This window comes from Semicossyphus pulcher, unplaced genomic scaffold (genome assembly GCF_022749685.1).
Source record: "Semicossyphus pulcher isolate SPU_LCO1_2020_fin unplaced genomic scaffold, fSemPul1.0.p SCAF_19, whole genome shotgun sequence".
NCBI lineage: Eukaryota > Metazoa > Chordata > Actinopteri > Labriformes > Labridae > Semicossyphus > Semicossyphus pulcher.
The window spans coordinates 7,586,951-7,613,063 of record NW_027211692.1 but is presented as its reverse complement, the minus strand read 5'-3'; the positions used below and the strand labels follow the sequence as shown (position 1 = coordinate 7,613,063).

General features: G+C 41.0%; 1 protein-coding gene across 1 annotated transcript; it reads left to right on the top strand.

Moving 5' to 3' along the window:
- The first annotated feature begins 190 nt into the window (after positions 1-190).
- On the top strand, positions 191-25,680 carry wdr95 (WD40 repeat domain 95). The gene is made up of 29 exons (XM_069668989.1): positions 191-258; positions 648-912; positions 2,111-2,164; positions 2,239-2,322; positions 2,488-2,553; positions 3,062-3,292; positions 9,141-9,226; positions 9,361-9,453; positions 9,534-9,579; positions 9,655-9,701; positions 10,512-10,629; positions 10,788-10,857; positions 11,322-11,562; positions 11,642-11,747; positions 12,127-12,278; positions 12,543-12,645; positions 13,888-13,991; positions 14,077-14,156; positions 14,254-14,308; positions 14,399-14,444; positions 14,833-14,892; positions 19,773-19,935; positions 20,014-20,109; positions 20,217-20,275; positions 20,929-21,061; positions 22,591-22,674; positions 24,994-25,150; positions 25,297-25,398; positions 25,515-25,680. The coding sequence occupies exons 1-29, from the start codon at positions 191-193 to the stop codon at positions 25,678-25,680; spliced, it is 3,135 nt and encodes a 1,044-aa protein (XP_069525090.1).
- Positions 25,681-26,113: the final 433 nt, after the last annotated feature.

Below are 26,113 nucleotides of genomic sequence, written 5' to 3'. Positions count from 1 at the left end.
GTTGTCACTCTTGGTTTCTTAGTTACCGAGGGGCCCCCTCAGCGCTCAGGTGTAACATTAGAGTGAGTGTCAGGTAGACTTGTGTGAGATCTATCTGATAAACCTGTTGGAGGACTGACTGCGGAAATGTGCTCTTATAAAGTCTGATTTTTACCTCACTTTAACCTTTTAATTACACCGTCTAACAAGGATGCCACTGGGGGGAAAGATTCGCTCTTCTTCAGCTTCAGGAAGATTAGAAACCAAACATGGGACCAGGTATGATGCTTTTTTGTTGCTCTCCTAACTTCTGTTGTAATTTGCATTGCAGGTGCAACTCCTTTTTAATTCAATTTATCTTCATTTTAATGTCTAGACTAAGGATGATAGTTGAGGCCTTGCCTTGTTTCAGGAATTGTTTGCTGTTGTTAGGCTAAGTGAGTTGCCATCTGAGGCAGCACTAAGCAGTTAACATGTAATACAGGAAGTCTGCTCACCTGGAACTTCATTATTAAGATTAACTTTTTAACACGTTTGTCACGGTGTTGGCTGCCCTGAGTCATGTTAAGATACAGTAATGTCTTACTCATTCCTTTTAAACAACATTTACCCAATGTACTACAATAATTGTGCAGGAATTTATCATAATAACATCTCTAATCCTCCAGCATCCTCTCTGATCTGGGGAGGAAAGGGGAGAGGAAGAGAAACACTTCAGGGACAGGTAGTCGGGGCGAGAAAGTCACAGATGACTTCTCAGCACTGAGACGAGAGGATGTCAGCGAGGACGGACAAGAGCAGCCCGAATGGTTGACTCGAGAGCTGCTGAAACAGAACAGGAGACGACACTCTGTCACACTCGGAGATAAGGCTGAAATCATGAGACAACAACACCACAGTATTGAGCCAACTCGCCGATTCTGCAGCCTCGTGGTACAGTCTCAAAACCATTTTTTAAAGTGAAATCGAAGTGACCTTTTTAAATGTTTGTGTCTTAAATCTAGATTATTTTATGATTAATTTTCTTCTTCTCTTTCCCGGTTAATTTACTGTCTTAAAGTTTCTGCGTTTATCCTCAAGGTGTCACTAGAGTGTCACATTGCACAGTTTGCAGCCTCTTTCCAACAAGCTACACCTAACCACAGCTGAAGCGTATCTCAGCTGCAGCAGAATGAATGTGAGGTAATGCCAAAAAAGCCATTTTAAATCAAGTTGATGCTCAATTTACTCACAGCCTGACAGCACGTCGTGCAGTACAATCTGTCCCGGAGCCCGGGAAAGCCATGTTTCAGGCCAAAGTAACACAAACATAGCTGCTGAGCCAACTTTACTCTAAAGAAACCACGTAGATTCAAACTCAAGCTTCCAACCTGACAGGAATGATGGAAAGATGTAGGAGGCTTGTGCAAATGCTCTGGGTGAAGTTTGTGTGTTGTACTTGCAGATGTCAGTCACACACTCTGTAATGAGCAATGTGCCATAATAGATTAGGAGGAACAGGCTCAGGAGTTCAAAGTTATGCAGCGCTAATAAAGGGATTTGAAGGCAGTCGAGGTTATGTGAACACTTCCATCACTTTGACTGATTAAACAATTATCTTTGCAATTCAGAAGATACCGCAGGGAGACCTCGACCCTCGTTACATCCACGAGGAATTAGGGCTGTTTATCCCTGTTATTTATTAATGATAGATCAAAGAGTGTCATGGATCAAGGACCCGCTGCTAGGAAACCAAACTGAAGAGAGGCCATTAACCCAGAGAGCGTGGCCCGTCATTCGGCCTTGTACGAGCCTCACAGAGACTTGACATAGCGGGTGGTGGCTTGTGGTGGCCATTACTGAAAGTCATTAACTCAGAGGTGGAGCCCTAATCATGTTTATTGATAGTTAAAGTGTGTAAAAATACACCCGCGCTAACCTTGATTTGTATCTTTTAGCACTCAGATTTAATGAACTGCCTGGTGAGTGGATTTTAGTTGACTGGAAGGAGCTTCTTTTTTTTTACCAGCTTCACTTAATTGCTGCTTTAATTGTGTTTTCTTTTTCTTCTATATTTCTTAATCAACATGTATGATAAAAATTAGAGCTTGTCACACCATAATGTCACCTTTTTTTCCCCCCTCTTAATGAGATTGATGAGACGATATCACTCGACAACCTCCAGAAACTGAAACTAGCATTTGAGGTAGTGTATAAACTGCACCTTTTACACTGTGGTTATGCACTTCTGAAAAGATTTGACTGTATTTTCTTTTAAAGGAATTTGAATCGGGTGGCTTGAGATCCATTGATGCGAAGAATTTTGGACGTGTAGTGACAAAGTGTTTGGGTTTGCCTAAGACGGTAAGACAGTTTGACATTTCTTTTTATATCTTACTCTCAGATTCTCTCGTTTCTGTGTTCACTGGTTTCTCCTTTTTGCAATTAAGGCCCAGCCTTTGCAATTACCTGCTCAGTTTACAATAAGTCTCATTACACTTTTTTTCTTTTGTTCTTTTAATTTCACAGAGCAATGCACAGATCCAAGGGTTATTCAAGAAGATTGATTATTCAGGCCGAGGAAGGATTTCATGGGTGAGGTGAAATTGATATTTGTTTCATATGGAGCTTGCAGACTTTTTATTGAGTGTATGGCCTCGGTTACAAAACATTTGAATGCATGCTAACAACAGAAATGTGCAGTAAAAAAGGTAGGCCACTTTAAAATGTGGCAGGGTTATTTCTGCAGCTGTAATTCAGTTAGGAGTGTAGGAGCGATTGTAAGTGGACACAATGGTTCGGGCTTAATTAGCTTTTCTGCTGCTGAGTTGACTATTCACTAACACCTTGTCTTGTGCTGACTCAAAGGGAATGGTTTCCTGATTAATACTCTCCATTGGTACTGAGTCTTTATGCTTGACTAAACATTCAGTATCTTTTAAGGCTTTTTCTTCTTTAGCTTGATACTGAATCCGTTTTACAAGTTGCAAAGGGGCCTAATTTTCACTTGGGATCAAGAGGACCCCCCTAATTCTGAAATCTATCTTATGCCATCAAGATGACTGTCAACTGAAAATTTCTAACGCTAAGCTGCGTGTTGCAGGGAGATTTCTGCACACATGTCCTGCAGGAGTACAAAGAGAAGCAGGAAACTGTCAGACGCAGTAAACAGGTGGCATTCACTCTGCCGGCCACCATAAAGACATTGTGTCATGGCGCTTCCATTGTCAACATTTGCCCCACACATGATGGCACCATCAACACAGTGAGAGAGGACGGGCTGGTTTGCTGCTGGACTCCTGAACTTAAACCACTGCAGACCCAACACATGTTTGTAAGTTTTAACATGTTTTTTACATCAATCTAAAAACTTTAAGGGTGTCATTCTATACATTTCTTAATGTGATAAAATCCCAAGAAAAAAACAACTATGTGTTGGTTTATCACCCTCTGAATTCCCTACCCTGTCTGTGGCAACCCCGCCCCAAACCCATTGGTTCCCACACATGCATTCAATGGTCCCCACTCGCTAAAAATATATGGCAACAATTACACCATGTGATTTATGACACTTTAAATCTTGCTAGAATGTGAAACTCTTGCTTAAAGTACCAGCCATTTGTTTTTGGAATTAACTTCCATCACAAAAAGCATAAAATAAAGCAGAATACAGAAAATAAAGGTTTTGACATGCACTCAAACAACCCCAGACTACCTTGGGAAAAGAAAGTAAAAGAACTTAACTGTGTCAAGTCAGGTGAAATGATTATGTGTTTAGAATGAACTTGCGTTATCTGAGTAAACTGTACTTTTTTTAAAGATGAGAAAGTACACTGTAAAACCTGATAAATTAGTTCAACTCAAACCATTTGAGGGAACGGAACTCTTTGATTTATTGTTTAGGCAACTTAAATAAATGGAGTAAACAATACCCATTCCATTCAGTGTATTGAACTTAAAATAAGTGAGTATTTTGAACTTTTAAATTAAACAAGATGAACTTAGTTAAGTAGTTTATCTCCACTCAAAACTCTCCTGTGTCGAGTCATTTTAAATGAGGAAACCGATTACCCTAAGTTCACACTTAGCCACGCAAGGTAAACTTTTCAATTCACAGCTCCTGAAATGAACTGAAATACTAAAGATTTCGTCTCAGCAATCAATAACAAAAATGATTGTTACTGAAGCTGGTTACTACAATGTTACATGCTTTAGATGTTGGTATAAAGCACCTCTTCCAAGAAGATGGAGTGTAAAGTGTAAAGACGCCACAACAAAATATTCTAAACAACACAACAATAGAGCAATATTGTTAATGTTAATAACAGTTTCATACACAAACAAAAATATGGTCCGAATTTTATTTTAATGGTTGTTAATAACAGTTTCAAACAGAAACAGAAATATGGTCCGAATTTTATTTTAATTGATGTTAATAGTTTCAAAGTTTCATAGTTTTGACCTATAGAAACTTTTTATGCTCACAACTATACGGGCAATTTAGAGTAACCAATTAACTGAGCATGTCTTTGGACCGTGGGAGGAAGCCGGAGCACCCGGAGAGAACCCACACATGCACGGGGAGATCATGCAAACTCCACACAGAAAGGCCCACTTCGTCCGAACCGGGGTTTGAACTAGGAACCTTCTTGCTGTGAGGCACAAGTGCTAAAGCACTGCACCACCGCGCAGCCTCTATGATTGTCTGATTAATTTGAGAAACTATTTGGGGAGAGGTAGAGGGGGGAAAGGGAAATCAAATTGACCACCAAGAGCGTTAGCAACATTAGCTAACAGCGGCGAGGAAAAACTTCCCTTTAACAGGCAGAAACCTCGGACAGAACCAGGCTCCTGGTGGATGGTCATCTGCCTTGACCCGTTTTTTGGCTGTTTGGTGGATATTTTTACAATGTATGGGGGGAAAAGGGGGGTTCAGAGAGGGTGGAAGAGGGAGGGGATGTAGGAGAGGAGGGAGGGTGGAGGGCAGAGGGGAGGGAGATGGAAAAGGGTGAAGAGAGGAGGTGAGGGAGATGGAGGAGGTTGGGGTGGAAAGGGTTGAAGACGTGACTGGAAGGAGGGAGAAGGGGGAGGAAGAAAGAGAAGGAGGATGGAAGGAAGGAGATGAGGGAGGAAGAGGGAGCTACTGTTGCTCAGCCTCGGCCGAACAACCAGCAGCTTCCTCCACCTTTGTTTCCTCATCGCCTTTCTTTCTAAACATCCAGAAACCTTTTTTAGCTTTTGGTTTCTTCTCTTCCCTTTCTTTTTGTTTCTTCTCCACCTTTTCTTTTTCTTTCCTCTTCTTGTCATCTTTTTCTTGTCGTTTCTTTTGCTCCATCTCTTCCCTTTCTTTTTGTTTCTTCTCCACCTTTTCTTTTTCTTTCCTCTTCTTGTCATCTTTTTCTTGTTGTTTCTTTTGCTCCATCTCTTCCCTTGCTTTTTTTTTTTTTCCACCTTTTCTTTTTCTTTCCTCTTCTTGTCTTCTCTTTCTTGTTCTTCCTTCTCGATCCTTTGTTCCTTTTCAGTTGTTTTCTTGTCCTCCATATTTTCCTCTTTGATGGAAAGATGAAGAAGAAGGTCTCTCACTTCCTCATCTTTATTCTTCACGTTTGTTTCACTTTCTTCTGCTTTAACTAGTTCCAGTGCTCTTTTCTCTTCCTGCAGGTCTTGGATCCTGGTGGTCAGTGTCTTTTCTTTGTCCATCAGTTCCTTGTTCTTGTTCTCTAGCTCTTGAACTCTGGTCACCAAGGTGTTTTCCAGTTCTTTGTTCTTGTTCTCCAGCTGTTGAACTCTGGTCATCCAGATATTTTCTGTCTCGACCAGTCGTATGTTGTGGCTCTCCACCTCTTCAATTCTGCTCTGTTTTTCCTCAACCAGTTCTCGCAGAGCTTTGCATTTTTCCTCCCAAAGATTTCCACCTTGGAGGACTTCTTTCTCCTTTCTCCTGAGCTGGGCTGAGGTCTCCACGAGCTTCTGGGAGACAGCTTCCTTCTCCTTCCTGAGGTCCAGGATCACAGTGTCCCTCTGCTGAAGCTGCTGCTTCAGGTGGTCCACCTTCACCTGGCTCTCCTTCTGCAGAGAAGCAGTCCTCTGGCTCTCCACAGATGCCTTAAACATCTGTTCTCTGAGCTCAGAGACTTTTAGCTTCTCTGCTTCCAGACGGGCCGCCATCTTCTCCATCTGCTCCTGGCTGAAGCGCTGGGCGGCCTCCATCTGCTCCTCCTTAGACTCCAGGCTGGTCTTGAGGCGGGAGATCTCAGACTGTTGTTTGGAGACAGTCTCGATGCTCCTCTTAAGTTCATCTTTGAACTCATTTTCCCTGAGGCCGATGAGTCCCTCCAGCCTGTTCACCCGGTACCGTCCGTTGTGAACCTTGTGGCATAGCTTCAGCCTTTCATCTGCCCAGGCCGCGGCATCCATGTCCATGTGCTCATGTTGGCTAGCAATCACATGGTTAGCACCTTGAAGGGATTCCTTCAGTTGGCGGACCTCAGCAGGAGGATTTGGGGAGGAGCCTTGAGGAGCAGCACGTCCAGCCTGCATTCTTGAATATTGTCTTGCATCCATTTAGGTAGTACTGCAGTAGACTGCGTCGTTTTCTGCAGTAGAATTTGGTTGTCTGTTGACTGACTGTAGTCTGTGTGTAGAGTGGTATCTCTATGTGTAGAGTGGTATCTCTTTTATAGATCTGACTTGACTCTGGAACTCACGTGTGGTTGATCATAGTAAGGGTGTATTTATAAAGTAGGGTCGTGATGTCATAGAACATCTTACTTCAACGTTAAAAAAATCAAAGCATGCATTCCATCAGTTGGTTACATTCCATTGGCTTTCATTTAGAAACATTCTAAAAGCTTTGTTCTTTAATTTCCTGTAGAATTGAAAAGGGGCAGAGCTTTCAAGGCCACCATTTTCCCTTTCATGGAAGCTGAAATGCAGTTTTATTGCTGCAGGTTTACCAGGTTTCCAAACTGCAAAAACGTTGGGATTTTGATCAAATCAAGTCATCATTTCACAGCTTCCTGATTGATCAGCAACTATTGTTTAATGTATAGAGGTTATGTAAAGAGAACATGTGGCATAACACTGGGTAATATTTTAAACTAAAACAGCATGTTTGGCATCTCATCAACAGCCAACATTTACATTCATCCACTTCCTAGTTAGCGTTACTGTTTTATGATGTTACTCGGTACAGGAGGAGGGGCATACATTCTCAGCTAATGGTAATGTTAGCTAGCTAAGGGTAGTGTTAGCTAGGACATAGTCTAATGCAAACGTTAGCTGTTGTGACAGAGCTGTATGTATCTAATTGGTTATTAAATGTGTTGTTTCACCTTGAAAAATGTCCCGATGTCCTTACATATTTTTACTATCCATTATCTTTTATGTTGCTGACAAATCGAGAAGCAGTAAAATGGAAATGATTTGCAGATTCCCTAGGTTTAGCACTAAGGAGATTTTAAGGTTTTTTAAAAATGTTTATCCAAAACCTAACCGGAGGAATTTGACTCGGGGGATGAAAAAGACACAGCGTGTTGATGAGTTCGGTACACTGCGAATAGTGGGGTTAGGGTTAGGGCTAGCCCCCATGAAATCCACCTCAGTACTGTATTCACCATTAGAAGAATAGAACTTTGATGTAGGTATTTCAACCTCCAAACAAAACAATAAGATGTAAAAATAAAAGTTATGACTTCAATTCAACTTTCAAAACGCATAAATAAGCATTTCTTGTTATCTCACTATAAATAACAGAATAACTTTTGGTTCTGTTCTGTTTTTGCTGGGATCACCAGTTTGGTTTCTGTGCGAGGTTCTATTTTCCACACAGCAGATATTCCTTCTATTTGCATAAAATATATATATATATAAAAAGTAAATTGGTATTTTACCGGTTAAGTTAGCACCTCCACAAATTACATGCAAACTTCTTATTTAGAATGGTCGGAAAGAAAATAGCACAACTGAGGATTTTTAATCGTTAACGATTTCAGATTATACTGGAGTGAGAAATTGCTGAAAAGCTTGCTAACATTACCTGAAAATGTCAAGATAAAATTTGTTTGCATCGGGGCACTGGTTTAGCTCAGTTGGTAGAGCGGGAGCCCCATGTCTAGAAGTTACAGTCTGCGACGCACTGATCGCAGCTTCGACTCCAGATCTGCTAAGGCAGATGAATAAAGGCAAAATGCCAAAAAATGTTTGCATGGACAGTGAAGTCGGTTGAACTATTTAGCCAGGAGACCAAAAAATATTTAATTATGAAATTAAGAAAAGACTGCAGACAGACGTGGTTTTCAGACAGCATATAAGCAAATGCTAACTAGCAGCTAGTAAAGCCAAGTTCACCAGTTGGTGGATTGCGGTCCGGGTCCAGACCCAGATGCCGTCATATCCAGACCTGGACCTGTTATTAAATTTTGGCAGACGCATTTATTTTAACACGTGCAGCGGTCCAGCAAACGCTCAAGTGGCGCTACTCAGACAATCACATCTCTTACTCAGTTTAACATCATGACTGCATCTCAGTGGGTGTGTAAGAGTAGACATGTTCCATGACCATGGCGATTACTAAACATGAAGAAACATTTTATATAATACTCAAATCTGTGAATGCACGTTCAACCTGCGGAGGACTCATTTAGTATATGAGAGAGCTGTCAGCTGTGGCACAAAATAGCTCATAAAGGAGGAAGCAGTGGAATTGTTGGGGACTATACTTTCAGTGGTTGAGTCATACACTTGATGCTGTAGTGAGTATTTACAGCAGCAGGATCTTGATGACTCATAATAAATGACAGTGCCTGTGTTCATTGTAATGAAGGGCCATGTCACCCCAGTGCAACATGATGGCATAGTGATGTGTTTTTAATGAACAAAAATGAAGGTCTATGTAATATATTAGAGCAATACTTGTTAGTAGAATCACTTCAGTATATTCTCTTGTGATAAGACAATACAGAATATCACCACCCTGAGCCTTAAATATTTCCTAGTGTTATTTTGTCTCTCCTCTGAATGTATAGGAAGGACAAAATGTTATAAGTATTTATTTAAAGCTCTGTTTAATTGGATTGCATCACATTATAATGCTACTATAGGACTACTTCCTGTAATTTTATGTTTAATAATGTCAAGGTAAAACGTTTTTAACATACTGATTCTTACATGTTTTTTTACAGAGTGAAGGCCCTGCAAACAGGAAGTCAAAGTGGGCGAGCGATTTTACTGTGATGACAGAGTACAACAAGCTCATGATTGCAACGGGGTAATATGAAAAAAGGTTTAATAAAATTACTTTAAGACCCAAATTACTGAGTGCATTGATTGCTCTTGTTAACTGCAGATATAGGTATATTCTGGCTTTGTTTATTGGGATGAACTGTCTGCTTTATCTTGCAGGGACAGAGAGATCCAACTTTATGAGCTTTCCACTCTGGAGCCTCACTGTCAGATCAATGCACTAGAGACAGTGCCTTTGACGTTAGACTACAGGTGAGAAACCAAACGGCATGCTGACATATTCTCCCACCTGTCACAATAACACACATGGTTGTTTGTGTTCCTCTTTACAGCTACACTGGCCCTGATGAATGCTGCATTGTGTACGGAGACACTGAGGTAATACTTTACAAACATTCATAATATTCCACTTGATTAACTCTGGTAGAGGTTTATTTTGTGTTTGTGTTTCAGGGCTGTGTGACAATCATTTTAATATCCTCTGTTGGAGACACGCTCAGGTAATTGTGTTTCTTTTTAAAGACATACTACTATAATCACTCCTATTCTTACCATCAATCATCACTCAATAATCATACACAGCTGTAATGTTAGAACAGGAAATAGATGTTGCCATAGCAAGATGTATTAGTATGTATGGTATGGACTATTTCTTAAAGTATAATTGAATGAATCTGCTAGCTTCTCAAACTCAGTGATCAGACTTTGATTTTCTACACACCCGGGCGAACGAGTAAAACTCAGCTGGGCCTCGAAGAGACCAACTCTTAACAGCCAGTCAGATCTGTGTACTCACTTGTTTCTCACCCAGATTGTTTTCTTGGCTGATACATAGGAATTTACGGGAAAAACAGACACAAGACTATTTCCTATGAGTGAGATATATTGGGTGATTCCTGAGCAAACTAAAAAAGCTTTAGGAATCTGTTTTTCTCATACCAGTGAGACATACGCAGCCATCCATTGACTGGAAGGTCATTATATTGCACTCACATCCTGGTAAACGCTGCTGAAATAACTCTTTTGTGTAGTTTAATATGGAGCCTTTCAATCTATTCAGGATTTAAACACAGGAGTGATCCAGCACTCATTTTGTCCTTGGAAAAATACTCTGGAGTGTTTGAACTCCTGAAAAAAAACATGTGGTATGCGAGTCATATTTGCATGCCTCTTTCAATGATGTGTTGGAAAATTATACCTTTGCTTCCTATAGGTTTCCTGCCAATCAAATAAATGACAGGTTCTGTATATGACGCTGTTCTATCACCAGTTGCTGGCCTGATTGTACATCTTCACTTCTCTTTTTGTAGACTGTGGAATAAATTGCCAAAGGTCGAAAATATACCCACCATAGCGATTGACAACACAGTGCTTTCTGCAAATGTGACCTTTATCAGATGGAAGGTTCATCAGGACTGGGTGACACAGGTGATACTTTACTTTATTTTTAACTCAAGTGCAGCCAAGTGACAACATTTAGTATCTGCAGAAGCTGTGTAACAATAGAGCACATGTTATTGTGCTTGCATTATAAACTGATGCTCTTGAAATTGAGTGAATAAACTAACTCTTCTCTCTGAATGTAGGCAAAATATTTTCAAAGTTTCCAAGCTGTTGTCTCATCATCAAATGAGGAATCTGCGTCTCTCGTCATAGGTATATATGTTTAGCTTATTCTTTATGGCACATTCATGAAACCATTGGCAAAGCAAAACAAAAAGAGTTGTATCATTGTGAAATGGACCAAAAACACATACTTGCTTGTGTGTTTCTACACGTTGATTCTCTTTGATTTAAGATCCAAATAAAAAGTAACACATGCCCAGAGTAAAAGTAAAAAGTCTTTTCAATCTGCACTGTGTAGTAATTAAAGTCAGTGTTGAACATTAGGCAGCCTGGTAGGAGAGCTGAGAGGGATGACTGTTGATGACTCATCCATCACAAATTCACCAATCAATGCCAGAATGTGTGTGCATGCATGTGTGTGTGTCTGGTTGATCGCCCATGTCCACTTGCCAGCATGGTCATTTATTTTGATAATGACTCGCCCCCGCTCCAAAAGCATGTTTTGATCGATGCTCTCGGCCTTGTAATAAAATCTTTTTTTCCTTCTTCTCGAGGCTGCTTGCTGCCTCTGACAGACGCCGAGCAGCAGCTGATTGAGATCAGAGAGGCCTGCTACGAAGGGAAGATTAAGAAGGTCCAACTGAGCTGGACTCCGCAGCTCCGGGCGTCATGTGACCAGACAGTTTTCGGCATCTACAAAGGGGTCAAGACGTTTGACCTTTGTGAGAGGCACAGCCTGCTGGTGACAGGGGGCATGGACAAACTCATACGCATGTGGAACCCACATTTTTCAGGGTGAGGGACCAGAATTCAGAGGGATTTTCTAGAGACAGTTTTCATTAACATATGAATCAACCTCCTTTTTTCCTTCAAGGAAACCGACTGGTATTTTGAAAGGCCACTCAGCCCCCATCGTGTACCTCTGCATCTCCTCAGAGGACAGTCGGATCTTCTCTGTCTCCACAGACAACGCTGTGAAGGTGATTTATGATACATGATGCATTCCTTATGTTTCACTTGGGATTTTTTATGTTCTAAATGATTCAGATAAATACAGAATTCATATCATTGTGCAACATTAATCAATCACTGCAGATATTTCACTTGCAGTGGCCTGAAGAAACTAGCTGTATTGTACTTCAGCTACATTTTGAGAAACTTTTACTTTACTTTCGTGCATATACATCAATAATAATACAGTTGTATAATACAAACTGAATTTTGCATGACTTGGGCCTTTATAACAATGTATTTTTGCTAATACTTCCATAGTTTAACGTAAAGGGATATTTCCTTTGTGTAAAATTGTTTCTGTCAAGTGGATGCATTTACTTCCTTCATTACCTGCTCACATTTCAGATCTGGGATATTCCGGATCAGTGTTGCCTGTTTACAGCAGACCCCAAAGCAAGCGGGATTCATGGTGACATATCTGCATGCTCGTATTCCCCTGCTATGAAGTCCCTTTGCATTGCTGCAGACTGCATTGCTGTGCTCTCCCTCAAGATAAGGTTGGCTGTCGTGCCTTTGTGCTTTATTCATCATAGATTCAACGTTCTCCGGAGGCAACTTTCAAATATTCCTCCACTAACTTAAAAAAGATGTTTTGGGAGGTTCTAAAACAAAGTGACAGCTGATGACTTTAAAGATTTCCTTTTAAAGTATAAAACATCTGACTTTGACCCAAAAGATACATAATTTAAGACTTTTTTTCAGCTCTTCAATATATAATAATCTCCCTTTTTGTTCACTTTGTTATCTCATTGCTCTGGAAGGCCACAGCTTCACAGCCGCCTCACTGTGTCACATAATGAGCCTGTAACGTGCTGCGGCTACAGCGAGGAGTTTCATCAAGTTGTTAGCTGCACTGAAGGCTCTGTGAGTAAAATTTTATGACATAACACAGATGACCAACTAAATGTCCACTGAAAAATTAATCCAATCTTATTTGGACAAGTTATATTTTTCTGACATCTATCAGCTTTACAAGCCTCGTGTTTTCTTCTTTTAAATCTCTATAAAATGCAATTTTGTAGATGCTCTTTCACATAAATCCATGCTGTGTATGTCTAATTAATCCTATTGCCTGTGAAGATTCTCAGTCATCCAGGTCATGGTCATTCAAAGCTAAATCCAAAAGGCAGCTGGACTTGGTTGAAGTTCTTAAAGACGTTTCACCTCTCATCCGAAAGGCTAATTCAGTTCTAAACTGACAGGTGGACGGAGCGAGAAATATAAGCCTCTGTAGGTCATTAGTATGTTAGTAAGTGAGAGTCGTTAACCTTGGCTGTTGACCTAATGGCAACTAGCGTCTATGGCAGTGGTTCCCAACCTGGGGTCCAGGCCCCCCTTAGGGGGACGTGAGGCTTTGACTGCACTGGGATTGTCAAGATTAGATTTGCACATGTTAAATAAAATCATTAAAAAAGCACTTAATAATCAAAAGTCTATTTAACTATTAAAATATATAGATTTTTGGTCTTATTCAAATATCTACTTTGTAGGCCACTCCTCTGCAGACTATAGGCTGATTGGTGTTCATTTTTGCCAATAAGGACTTGGAATGAATCACTTTATTGTTTTGGTGCACGTGTGTGCATGCTGGGGGGGCTCAGCCTTTCTTAGGTACAAGCAGGGGGGGCTCCAAGGAAAAAGGTTGGGGACTACTGGTCTATTGTACCCTCTGGTGTTGATGGGTCCTGAGGCTCACATGATCCTGAGTGTGATTTAATTCTGTTTGGGCAAAGAATTCAAAACTGCATTGCATGTGGGTGATAGGTGATGTGTTTGGCCACCGCTTCTGTCAAGGGATGGTTTTTCCATCTTAACACAGACACCTCTTTCAAACCATGTTGATTACACATCTATCAGCATGCTAATTACATACAGAGGCTTATATTTCTTGCTCCGTCCACAAGTCAGTTTAGAACTGAAGAAGCCTTTCGGACGAGAATTAGTCCTATTGTTATAGTTAATAATATGAATTATATATACTTAATGTCTTCATTTTTTATTCTGCTATTTTGAAGCTTTTACTTACTATTATAAGTAGTAGTTGTAGTAGTGGTAGTAGTAGTAGTAGTAATATTTATAGTTAACTCCAATCATTACTGTTTTCAGGTCAAAATTTGGGACTTTGACACTGGGCGTCAGGTTTTTGAGTTTGGTGGAACACGTGACCTGTCTGCCATCACATGCATGACCTTTGACCCTAAAGGGAGGAGGTACAGTACATGAAGGAGCTTATAAAATGTTATTTAAAGTATATTAAACCACGACTTTATCCCAATACTTTATATTCTGGTGTAGACTTGTTACAGGTGGAGGAGACGGATGTTTAAAGATCTGGAACTTCAACAACGGCCAGTGCTTAAAGACACTAAGGAAGGGTTTGTACTGTCAGTTCCATTAGTCCCTTAAAACAAAACTTTTTCAATACTATACTATTCAGTAATTGTGTTTTATCACTTTCAACCTGTCCTGTAGAAGGGAAATGCCATGAGGTGTGTGACTGCATCTTTCTGCAAGTTCACAGGAACTTGTGAGTAACGCTGTGATATTTGGAAACTTTCCTTTGCTCAGTCAGTGTAATTTATATTCCATGTTGAGTTTGTGTCATTTATATTTGCAGGTATGTGATGTCTGTCGGCCGGGACCGGAGGATTGACATTTACTCAGTGAGTATAAAAGAAGAGGTTTTGTTTGTCAGTCGTGTCTTCAGAAATCCCATTCCAATTATTTCTCCCGTCCCTCCATCGTACTGCATCCTATTTGCATTTGTTTACGTTATTAGAACCTGAAGTGAAATCTGAAACAGCAATAAAACAGTACTGATAGTTCCTTCCACATAAAGGCTGCTTTGAATCTCATTACAGAAACAGACGACTGAGAAAGATGAGTGCATATTTTTAGCTGCATGGCGAATGGCACTTCTTGTGATTGTCTGGTTAATAAGAATTTGAATGTTAATAAAACGGACTTCCAGCTGCTATTTTTATCATCCAAACACAATATAGAGGTTTAAAATGTCTCCTGTTTGCTGACTGTGGGTCTGTATTTCATCAGGATGTACCTGAGGTCTTCCATCACGTCCAGAGGCCGCAGCCGTCCTGGCAGGATGATCTGGTAAATAACTAACAGAAAAACGTACAGAAACTTAGAGACAAGATGTTCATGCATGCAGACAAATTCTTACACGTACTTTAATGGGCTTCAGACTGAGAGTTTGCATCTCCCTGTTACATTTATATCAGGCAGAGGAGATGACAGCAGTGGAGACTTTGGATGGATTCCGTCATTATTCTTCCATTTGTAAAAAAAGAAAGATCTTTGTGACAAAGGGAGAAATTGCTTCCTTTTGTTGTGGCCTGAATGCATGATCAAAAAAGTATTCTGCGATGCAAAATATATCGTACCTCTGAACTTTTTGATGCATTTTTTTGGCTGACTGCTGGGGTCAGCCATACACCCGGGTTTGTTTGTGATTGACTGACTGTCAGACTGAATGACGGTACTTTCACAGCCGTAGAGAGAGAGAGTTGCGACCTCGCAATGCCGGATCATGGAGCATATTGGACCTCCACTGACATGACTCTCTGTCTATACTGCTCTGGATACTTTGTTTGGGGAGTAGGCGGGGCTGCTCCTCTGCTGCTTGTCGGCTGTCCTCACCTACGTCCGCAGCGCGCACTTGCTTTCAAACACGTTGCCATCGGCCTCATAAGGACACATTGGCCACAAAAGCACACATTGACCTGATGCGGTCAGCCACATGCTAGGTTTTGACCTAGTCTTCTTATTTATGAAAATACTTAAAGAAGTATTCAAAGAAAGCGTGTTCCTGGGTTGGATAATATTTTCAGGTATCTCAGATCAATTTACACTAACAAATGTTTGCCTTTTTACTCCATTTAGAGGTTGCAAGCTATGTGCAGAATCAGATTAAGATGCACTGTATATTCTAAGTTTCCTTTAGCACATGGGAGAGTGAAATTATCTCCACAAGGTTTCCTGGCCAGTCTTGTCCTTGCTCTGCCACAATCCCTGCTGCACCTATAAGGCTGTGAAGATGAAGCTTCCCTGCTGGTTCTGTTTTCATATTACTCACACACACGGAAGAAACTTTATTCTTTAGTCCCAAGAATGTTTTTTTTTTTGCTGACTGGCTGAAAACCTTAGAGAGAGATGGGTAACAAAGCCTCCCTGATCTCTGCCCTACTGTGCAGCATCGCCTGCAGACACTTTTTATACCCAACCCCCCATCCTTCTCTTTTTATACCACGTTACTTTTTTAGATTTCTCCCACTTTCTGTTATATATAATGATTTTTCTGTTTTTAGCTTTTCATAAATGTGCCATAATCCTGTACCTATATTGTATATTATTTGGATAATTTCTCTTCACATGACACAGCTTCTCTCCATGTCTGAGTCCCTGTACCGCCAAGTTTTGACCTGTCAGTGTGTGTACTTTATGACAGGCTATGCTTCAGGGCTGTCACTGAAATATAAGATGATTTTATCACTGACTCAGATCACAAGGTGTGCACCAAATGCCCTACGCGCTCCCGTCAGCGTCTCAAAGTCTTACGTCATTTTTTGTCCCCTGTGTTTTTGTCTCTTTTTGCACAAAAATAGATATCAGGATTAGTTTTAGAACGGGCGTAGTTGCATATTTATTGTGCATCCAAAAAGTTACGAGAGATATTTCAAGAAAAATCACCTTCAGAAAGACGAATGATTCAATCCTCTAAAATGTCACAATGTTGTAATCCAGAGCACGTCAGAAAGCTGCCAACATTGTTGATGTTCTTTAGGGATTTCTTTTCCTCCTCGTTGATCATTCTGTCAGTGTGGGTTTTATATTTCAGTGAACACCTCATAGCGAGAGCTGTTGCGACTTTCATTAGATTACCCAACCTTTGGAATACAATGTAACCTATGGGGAAAATATTGCAAGAATGAATACTGTTCCAAACAACACCAGTGTGGTAACAAAAAGGAACTCCGAAATGACTGGATATATTGGTCTGATGCTATAAGTTAAGTGTTACAACTTGCATGTTCATTAGTTGATTTTGGGATTGTTGCAAGTTTCTGAGTCAAGAATCAATCAAGAACTTGTCCAAAATGTAAAGGTGTATTCTTTGGCCAATGCTACTCCTTTCCACCAGGTTCATAAAAAATTTGCAAGTATTTTTTCTGTACTCCTGCTGACAAACAGACATAAAAAAACTGCACCTTAGGTGGAGCTTTTGAGCTAAGTGTTCATGTCAGCATGCTAACACGCTCACAGTGACAGTGCAAACATGCTGATGCTTAGCTTGTCTAAAATGTGCTATTTTCACTCCCCTACGTTAAACTATTAGCATGTAAACACTTGCTTGTTAGCATTGGCAAGCCGTTAGCCTTGCTGGTTTTTGGTCATAACCAAGACCTTGTAGAAATAAACATTTTGACCTGATGGTGGCGCTGGAGGAAAAGAAAGTGGATCACCAAAAGTCATTAGGATTCATCGTCTGAGCACCATGGGTATCTGTTCTAAATTTCAAGCCAATCCTGAAAATAGATGTTTGGATTTTTCACTAAAAGTAAAATTGTACTATATATCTGGAACAATTTATAATGCACATTCAACGGGCAATAATTAATCCAGCCTCATGCTCTCTTTTCAAGCAGTCCCCAATAATACCACTCACTAGATGAGAGTTACTTTAATCTGGTTTTCTGTGTATAATGTGGTCAGGTTACCTCAGACAGCGGGGCACAGTGCTCCCTGCTAGGGGAAAATTGATTCTCACTGCATGATCCATTGAAGGAGGTGACGCTGAGTCCCCTTCCATCTCTTTCATTATGGCTGCTGCTGGTTACACTCAGCCCCAAAGAGCTCCATTAACAGAGCAGAAAGATTGCATTTACAGTGGCCTGTAAGAAAAGTGACCCCTTTTGATTATCTACAGAGCCTGCTCTTGAAATTGTTTTTCATTAATGGCCTGTAGGAGGAAGATCAATGGCTTGCTCCATATCGGTCTGCCTTTTTCCCTCACTCACTGAGCCTCCGGTTCACTGTGATTTTTCTGTCTCTCCAGATGGTCAATGTTGTGTTGCATCTCATTAAAACTTCAAAACATGACCCAGTTCAGCAAAATATTTCACCTTGGCTTAGATTACTATTTACAGTCCACTATCCAGTGACCTTGTCAAGGCTGCCATCTGCTCTTCCTGATATGTGTGATGGTTTCCTGTTGGCATCGTCACTCCGAGCACGTTGAGTTCATTAATAAAAAAGCTCATAAAGGAGGACTCACTTCATGTCAGAGTAAAGTCCAGTGGAGGAGAGCTTTTTAGGTGGTCTATCTATGTGACATCGAGACAGTAGCTGTTCCAATTTGTGTGACACACTTGGCCAGAGATCTGTCAGCAAAATCAAGACTTCAGTGACAACTCTCTGACATTTATATGTGGCTTGAAAAAACACCCGTTAGCTCTTCAGAGAGAACTTTTTGGTTGACAGACTGGCGTACTTTATGGCATTTATATGTTCTGTGAGGCGTGCAAACTCCTTAATCATTTCTAATTTGACATTTAGGGAAATGTGGTTGTTCACTCTCTTGCCTAGAGTTGGAAAGGAAGATTAATACCAGTTCTGTGAATACTCTGATCGAAAACAAGCTACACAAGCAGTCAGTAGGATTAGCTAGGCATAAAGACAGGAAGAAACGAGAATACAGCAGACCTGTGTCCAAAAGTAACTTCAATCAGGAGTAAATGAAGTTGGGATACATGTTTATTATACAGTCATGATATGAATCATGGTCAGGAGTCTTTGGTGCTTGGACTCTACAGGGAGATATGATGATCAAAGGTGTCTGCCTTTGCAGCAGCAGCAAGATACACTATATCCCCCCATGGCGTTCAGATACTTGTGTTGGAGGTGCTGACTGATGATGTCATCTTAGGCTGATGAGATGATGCTGATGATGAAGACTGGGCAGTGATGGGGAGGTGGAGGGTTTTGCATAACGATGGCACGAGAAAAGCCCTATGGAAAAACAGCAACAATATGATTTGCTAAGAATGAGGGTGTGTTGCTGTGCCATTGGACAGATGTGACCAGGTGATAAGAGCAGCTGCTGCGGAGAATATGAGTGAGCATGCATAAGGAGAGAGTGAGCAGAATGGTATAAAACTAGCATGCAAAATATAGTCCTCCTGACTGCGCTAGAGCTTTATTAGTCATGTTTACACTTTGAGAACGAAATACAAAATTAAAGTTAGCTTTAGAGGTTCTTGTTGACAGACAAACTTGGCTAGCTTATTCTCCTTTACAGTTTTCTTTTTAAAGGGGCCGTATCTTTTGAATGGATATTCTCATATTGTGCATGGGTTTCACATTTTCGGGTGTTTATTGTTCACAGTGAAAAAATGAAAACCATATAATTCCTTGTTTTGCCAGAATTACATTTTTAAAAAGGTCGCCTATGAAACGGGCCGTTCAGAACAGCTGCAGGTTTCTACGTAGAACCTTGCTTTCGCTGAAATCGACCAATTGTCATTTACTGTCATTCACCTCAGGCTGCCTTCTTTTATGAGCTTGTAGTCAAGTCGTTGTCAAGATTTCAACTTACCTTTCCGATACCTCCTGGTGATTCTGGCCGAATAACCGATCCTAGAGCAGCCATGTTTTCTACAACTTTGGAGTGACAGTGCTGTGCGGCCGCTCCCCCCACATGTGCGATTAAACCATAGCCCTTTCCCTGGCAGTGTAAGAGATAAACTTAAACACGCTTCCACAGTCGTTTAAAATGTCCTGAAGTGACGGGAAGTGAAATACACTATATCTTTTTATGTGCAAACAAAGACAGGAAACTTTTTTAACAACTTGTCGTGACTAAAATGGAAATAAGATCTCTGTGGCATGTTGAAGTGCAAATAAATTTTGACTTGGCATTTATAAACTTCTGTCCTGCAGTTCTTTTGAGAGTCTCACTTTGTGTCTTTCCTCAGAAAAGTGGCCATAAGGAGGACATCCTCTGCGTGGCTCAGTGCCCCCCGTCTCTCCTCGCCACCAGCAGCTACGACGGAGAGATTATCGTGTGGAACGTGGTTTCTGGACTTATTCAGTGTCGGTTTGTCAGCCCCCTTTTGAATGAGCAGGAAAATATTGAAGGTGATTTGGGAATTATTTGGAAAAAACTCTGACATGTTGAGAGAATTGCATAAATATGGTGTCTTTTCTCTAACACAGGATTAGACACGAGTGTCCCAAGCATCATTTTCCTGAAGAACTCTAAGCTGCAGCAGTTTTCCTCGTCTCCAGCTCTCCTGTCATCCGGGGCCTTAGGTCAGTGTAATGAACCAAACTTTTAACAGTGCATGATTGAACTTTATATTTTTCCACAATGTCTTTCTATGCACTTTTAATTTGGCTTTATATTTTCTCTTTTAAAGGTTGTATAAATCTCTGGAGCATCCTCAGTGGAGGGAAATTTATGGGCAGTTTCAAAGCTGTAAGATCTAGTTTTACTTTGGGTTGTCAAAAAATAGCACTGCACTTTTAATGACTCCTTTTTACCTTCAGAAAACTGCTGATTAAACAGAAAGATAATTTAAGGTGCACGGTTTCTTTGCTTAGCTTTAGATTTAAACAACTAGCAGGTACCTTCCTTGCAGCTACACCTGACCCTTTATATCTGGGATGGGTTGAACTTATGTGTGAAGCTGAAATTAAACCCCTGCTTGTGAAATCCCAGAAATCATAAATTGTTTCTAGGCTATGAAACATAAATATCCTCATATTTTCCACTAAAACCACTTATGCTCAGCAATTAAACCCCACTGGTGTTTTTTTGTTAGTTTGCAACAACGGCTATAAAAGCTCTTACTTTACATCTACGCAGGATTAGTTAATATGTTGCCTGGTACATTATGTAGCACATTATATATGAGATTGTTTGTAGAGCACTATTGTGTGGGGAATGTATTGAGTGTGTCTGCAGGGAAGGTAACATTTAGTCACCACAGGGGGGAAAACTGTTTGGTGTTAGCGTTTCATTCTGTCTCTTTTATTCTGTTAGATCGAGTGGAAAAGAGCCGAACAATGAAGAGTTGGCAAAATGTCAGCTGTAATAATGGAGAGTGAAATGTAATTTTTTTCTTTTAGTCTAGGTTTCGACAAAAGATTACAAAAATGGCTAAAACCGATGGGGATACTTTGCTGTACGCAGCGGACCGCATCGGTTACATCTATGTTTACAACATAGAGAAGTTTGACCCAGAGCAAAACACCTGCAGAGGTCAGCTGCTTTTTTTTTCTTGCTATTGACTCTGATTAGACATACAGTGAAAATGTGAAGTGGTAATGTCTATGAGAACATTGTAAATCCCACATGTATGTTTCTGTTTGTTTGTTTACATTCATTCAGCTGAAAACTTCTGGCGTGCCCACACCAGCAGAGTTACTGGGTGAGTAAAATATCAACACAGTCTTGTGAAATACTCACAAAATTATAATGTATAGATTTGTGAGGGTCGACACGAATTTCCTCTTTTCCGTTAGCGAGAATCTTTTTTTTAGGGGGGATTATACCCTGTGGTTTGCAGGTATCAAGACCAACCAGGCCATGCAGAGGCGTACTCAGGCTGTTTGAGGGGCAAAAAAAACATATAAAGGGCACCAGCTGTATGCCATGGGCCACCAATGCTCAGGAAGTTGTGGTTCAAAACGACAACAGAGGCGTTTTCAACTACAGAGGCATCCCATGAGGGCACATTGTCTCACACGTAGGAGGTGCGGAGGCTGACTAATTTTCCAACATGTAAAATTTATCCACTGGAAAGACACCTGAGATCGCACTTTATAATTTTATATCTACTACAGAGGGCACTTTAGCGGCGTTTTTTGGAACCATAAGGGGTACCAGGGGGGTTTGTTTGTTTGACAAAAGTCTCATCTAGCAGTTGGTCTGTTCAGTTCCTATAGATTTTTTCTATGACCACTAGGGGGTTCAATGAGCACCCAGAGTCAACGCAAACTATTGGTTAAGTAAAGATAAAACACGGTGGTTTTCGGTTACTTTACTGTCCTTCATGGGAAATACAGAAGATTGAAGTGGAATCACATTACGTATGCCACGTATCTTCTGTTGGATTAAGTACTTCAATGTACGTCATGCATGTTACATTAACCCCGAGCTCCTGGATGAAGGTCCTCTGCTTGTTTCCCTCCACCCTCCATCCTGGGCTGCCTTTGTTGCTCTTCATACTACAGTACCTAATTTTGTAAAGTCTTTGGGTTGCAGGAGCAATATATAAAAAGAAAAAAACACACGCACTGGCCTAAAATGTATGCTGACTGACAAGAAAAAAAGGTACATTTGTATCCATGTCATTTATAGATTATAATTTTGGGGCTATTTCACAACCTGCTATTTGACAGGGTTGAAAATACACAACGCACTTTGACAGTCAATCACAAACTCCAACAATCTTGTCTTTTGTGCAGCTGCAGTCATAAAACAATTATGGGTTGTATCCTTAATTTTTTTTGCTAGTGTTATACTTAAAAGTCCCAGTGAATGCATCCTAAGTGGAACCAGTCATCCCCAGTCTGGGCTGTCACTGCAGCAGGAACAGTAACTTTCCTGCTGCAGCAAAGTGTAGAAGTGTCTGTGTTTGTGTGTGGGCAGGTCTTAAACAGACGATCAGTGCAGGTGAGATGCTCCCCGGGGTGCAGATCAGACACACCAACAGAAAGGTTGATATAGAGTGTTCTGTCAGAAATGCCGTCTCCCATTTCATCTCATGTCTCTTTATCCTGGTCCAGACTGCAGATCATTGACAGTGATCAAGTGGTGCTTACCTCGTCCACAGACTACACTGTGCGCCTCTGGAGTACACGTGGAGAATTCATAGGTGGGTGCCATTTAACATCCGTCAATCCCGTCTGTCTAGACGTTACTAATGTTCATGCAAATAACATTAATCTTGAGCATGGTGGCAAGGTGGAAATGCTGTTATTTATGGCCATGTTTATTTCAGTGTGATGGTTCGCATGGCTGGATTAACCCACAAGGGGGATTTGGGGTAAAAATTAGCTGTTGGGTCCCTTTGGTCCCCCCTTACTTTCTCTGAATTATGTACCTGCCCTGTCACCTTCAAGTGCACACAACAAACTACATGGCAGCTTAATTATATTTTGCCTTGAGAGCTGGTAAACAACCCGTACTCCTACACTGCAATACAACCTGGCCCCTGGTGTAAAGTCTGTCACTTACAATTTGTTGTTAAAAAGAATAATTTAGGAATATGCACCATGTTAACATAATATTACCCAAATATATAAAGGCTCACACAAGATTTTCAGTGAGGCCATTCAATCTGGTAGTGATGCAGGAGCTGCCTGAAGGCCTAACATCGTGTGGAACTGTTTCTTTTGTGTATATCTGCAAACAAGGAAGACGTACTCCTGCATATAACCCTGGTAAAAGCACACTTACAGTTTGGTGAGTGTACAGCTTTAAGAAAGGCAAAGATTATATGTTAGTTGATGAGATTTAGAGATGCTGGAAGGTGATTTAGAGAGTCAAGCCTGCTCTTTCCTCCTGTTTCCAGTTTTTGTGCAAAGCTAAGCTCACAGGCTGTAGCCTTATATTAGGGGAAAATATATTAAAGTGGATGAATCAAACTCTGGCATTTCACAAAGTGTTGAACTATTCCTCTTAACAATCTTCAACTCTGGCCTACATCATAGACTGTATAAATAATGGATGTAGTCTCAGTGACGTCACCCATTGGTTTCTGAAGAAGCGTTTTGAAGCCCGGATTGCGCCGGCGCTGGGGGTCACCATATTGGAAATGACAGAGGCAGGCAAAGAGGCGGAGCGCAAACAAGCTGAAGCCTATGGCTGAGGACTATGGGCGGGCCGCATGAATCAGCCAGCTATGGCGATGAAGCTAGGCTATGTGGTCCTCAGCGTAGCTAGCGGTTATTAGCCATAGACTGTATAAATCATGAATGAGCTAGTTTAACTTTGCCAGGAGGAGATTCTGTCTGTGACGGTGACTGACTGCAGGTGTTTAGTTATCAGAGTAAAGAAGTAGCGGACTCACTGCTCACTCGCCCGGTGAGAGAGCGGCGAACCGACACGTAACGGGAAACTTAATTTCTCTCCATCACTACGGTCCGCTGTAATTTCTCTGGGGAAAAGCCAACAACTCCTGACTCCTATTTACTGGCTGATGATTAAATAAATAAGTACTGGACAGGCTTACAAGCAGCTAAAGCGAGCACAGTATACCTGCTACATAGTGCTAAAAATATTTCAATACAATAACACTAGCATTTAACTCACCAAAAAGCTGGAGCTCAGACTTCTTGCGGTCATAAAGTTCCATAAATCCCACAGAGAGATTATTTGTCCAAACTTTGAATGAAAAAATCCCCAAAAGGCTCCAACAACACAAACAGGTGAATTTAAGTTCAGCGACTGTGTGTCTGTGTTGACGTCTAGCAGACAGCCAGCAGGATCCACCTGTCAATCAAGTGATCCGGCCCCTATGATTCAAGGCTTAGTATAATGAAAACGGGTGTTTTATGAAAAAATTCACCCCCGTACAGTTATCATGAACAATAAAATTAGCTATTTATAACAAAATGTTTTTTGTACCAGGCTGTAAACATGTTTATTTCTGCTGTGATGTTATTTCTTGTTTTCTGGAGCCAGCCTCAAGTGGCCACTCGAGGAACTGCAGTTTTTTGCACTTCATGTTTCAACACCGGAGGATGCCGCTTGGTGTACATCCACTGTAACTCTCACCTTAACGACGAGTGGTGTTTTCTCAAAATTTTACAAACAGCCAAATATCAGCGTGATCCCTCCTTGAGAATTTCAGCAACTGAATAAATGCACCAATAACTCCTGCAGAATAACTGAGCAAAGAGGTCTCTATTTGTAAGGCATTCCTCTCATGTTTCAGAACTTCAGCTATGAGTTTGTAAGAGCATTAGTTTGGGATGAATCTTCCACAGAAATACAGATGAGATTTTTGTGGGTCTGTAGGAGCTGTGCTGCACAGTTGGGCGCTGCTGCAGAGAAATGATCTCAAATGGATTCAGACATTTTGACATTTTGAGAAGCCACTGTTTTGACTGTGTCACATTCCTACCGCACCATGCCGTGCAATTTGGCAAAACATGAAACTGGAGACCTTTGCTCTTTATCCACAGGGACTTTTGGGCAGTCTGAGAGCTGGCGCGTCCGCATCCCCTCTTCCTGGAAGCATCCTGCTGTCCCCTATGAGGTCCTCATTGATCCTCTGAGCATGCCGGATCATCAGATTCTAAATGTAAAAACAAGCCTTTCTGATGTCATCAATCCTGACAAGTTTGACACTCATAGAGGGGAACTAAAGGTGAGCTGCTTTACTTCAGGAGTGATTATCTGAGCTGTGCAAGGTATTTTTCTCGCCGTCTCTTCCCCAACAATTGTTAAACTGAACTTTGCCTGCTCTTCTTGCGGGATAATTGCAGTCAGAGACTCACAGTAAGCCGAGACTTCCTCCAGCATCCATCAGTGACACAGACACAGAGGAAGATTAAAAGCATGCTGCACCCAGAGGAACACAAGAGTGGGTGGGTTGTAACCATTATAGCAGCAAAGACTACTGTACATATGCAATGCAAGTCTTACACCAGACCCAGTTTGAAAAGTGACGGATTCATATTTAGAGACCTCTTTTGCATTTCAGGCTCTGTTGTGAGATCGTCAGGCATACTAACAAGCTATCGAACCACAGCGCTCTGAAAGCCTTTGATACTGTGGAGCCACCAAACCTCAGTGTCAGACCTGACCTCTCCCCCGCTGCTATTGATCCTTTCATAAGCAGTACTGAGGAACAGGAGTCAACTGAATAAAGGGAGAAGGTATCGATCACAGTTTGGAAAGTGGGGCATTGCAGTATTCAATACTACAGAGACAGAGCAAGGAAAAATAATGAGTGCAATAAGAATTAGGACTGTAGATAATCGTACCTTACTGGCTTTTCCAGCAACAGATCATCTAAAAATAAAACAATGGGTCGATGAAAGTGTTAAAAAATTGTTTATCTGATACAAATAAGACTGCATAAGTGCTCCCCAGAAGGTTACGACAGCTACTCACTTTTAAAAGGAGCCGTTTCAGGCTGCTTTTATTTAAATGTTTAACTCACAGCTGTGCGGTCTTTGTTCTGGTATAAAGAGAAGTTAAAAGGGGTTGGGAACTTTTTAACATTGGAATAAAGCAGCAACAATAACTTCAGCTTTTATGACTTCAGACTATAAAGGACGAGCACACACACAACTTCTG

Coding starts and splice junctions, on each gene's coding strand:
- wdr95 (XM_069668989.1), top strand. CDS start 191: ATGCCACTGGGGGGAAAGATTCGCTCTTCTTCAGCTTCAGGAAGATTA. Junction 14,309..14,398: donor CTGCAAGTTCACAGGAACTT/GTGAGTAACGCT, acceptor TTATATTTGCAG/GTATGTGATGTCTGTCGGCC. Junction 20,276..20,928: donor TTATGGGCAGTTTCAAAGCT/GTAAGATCTAGT, acceptor TTTTTCTTTTAG/TCTAGGTTTCGACAAAAGAT.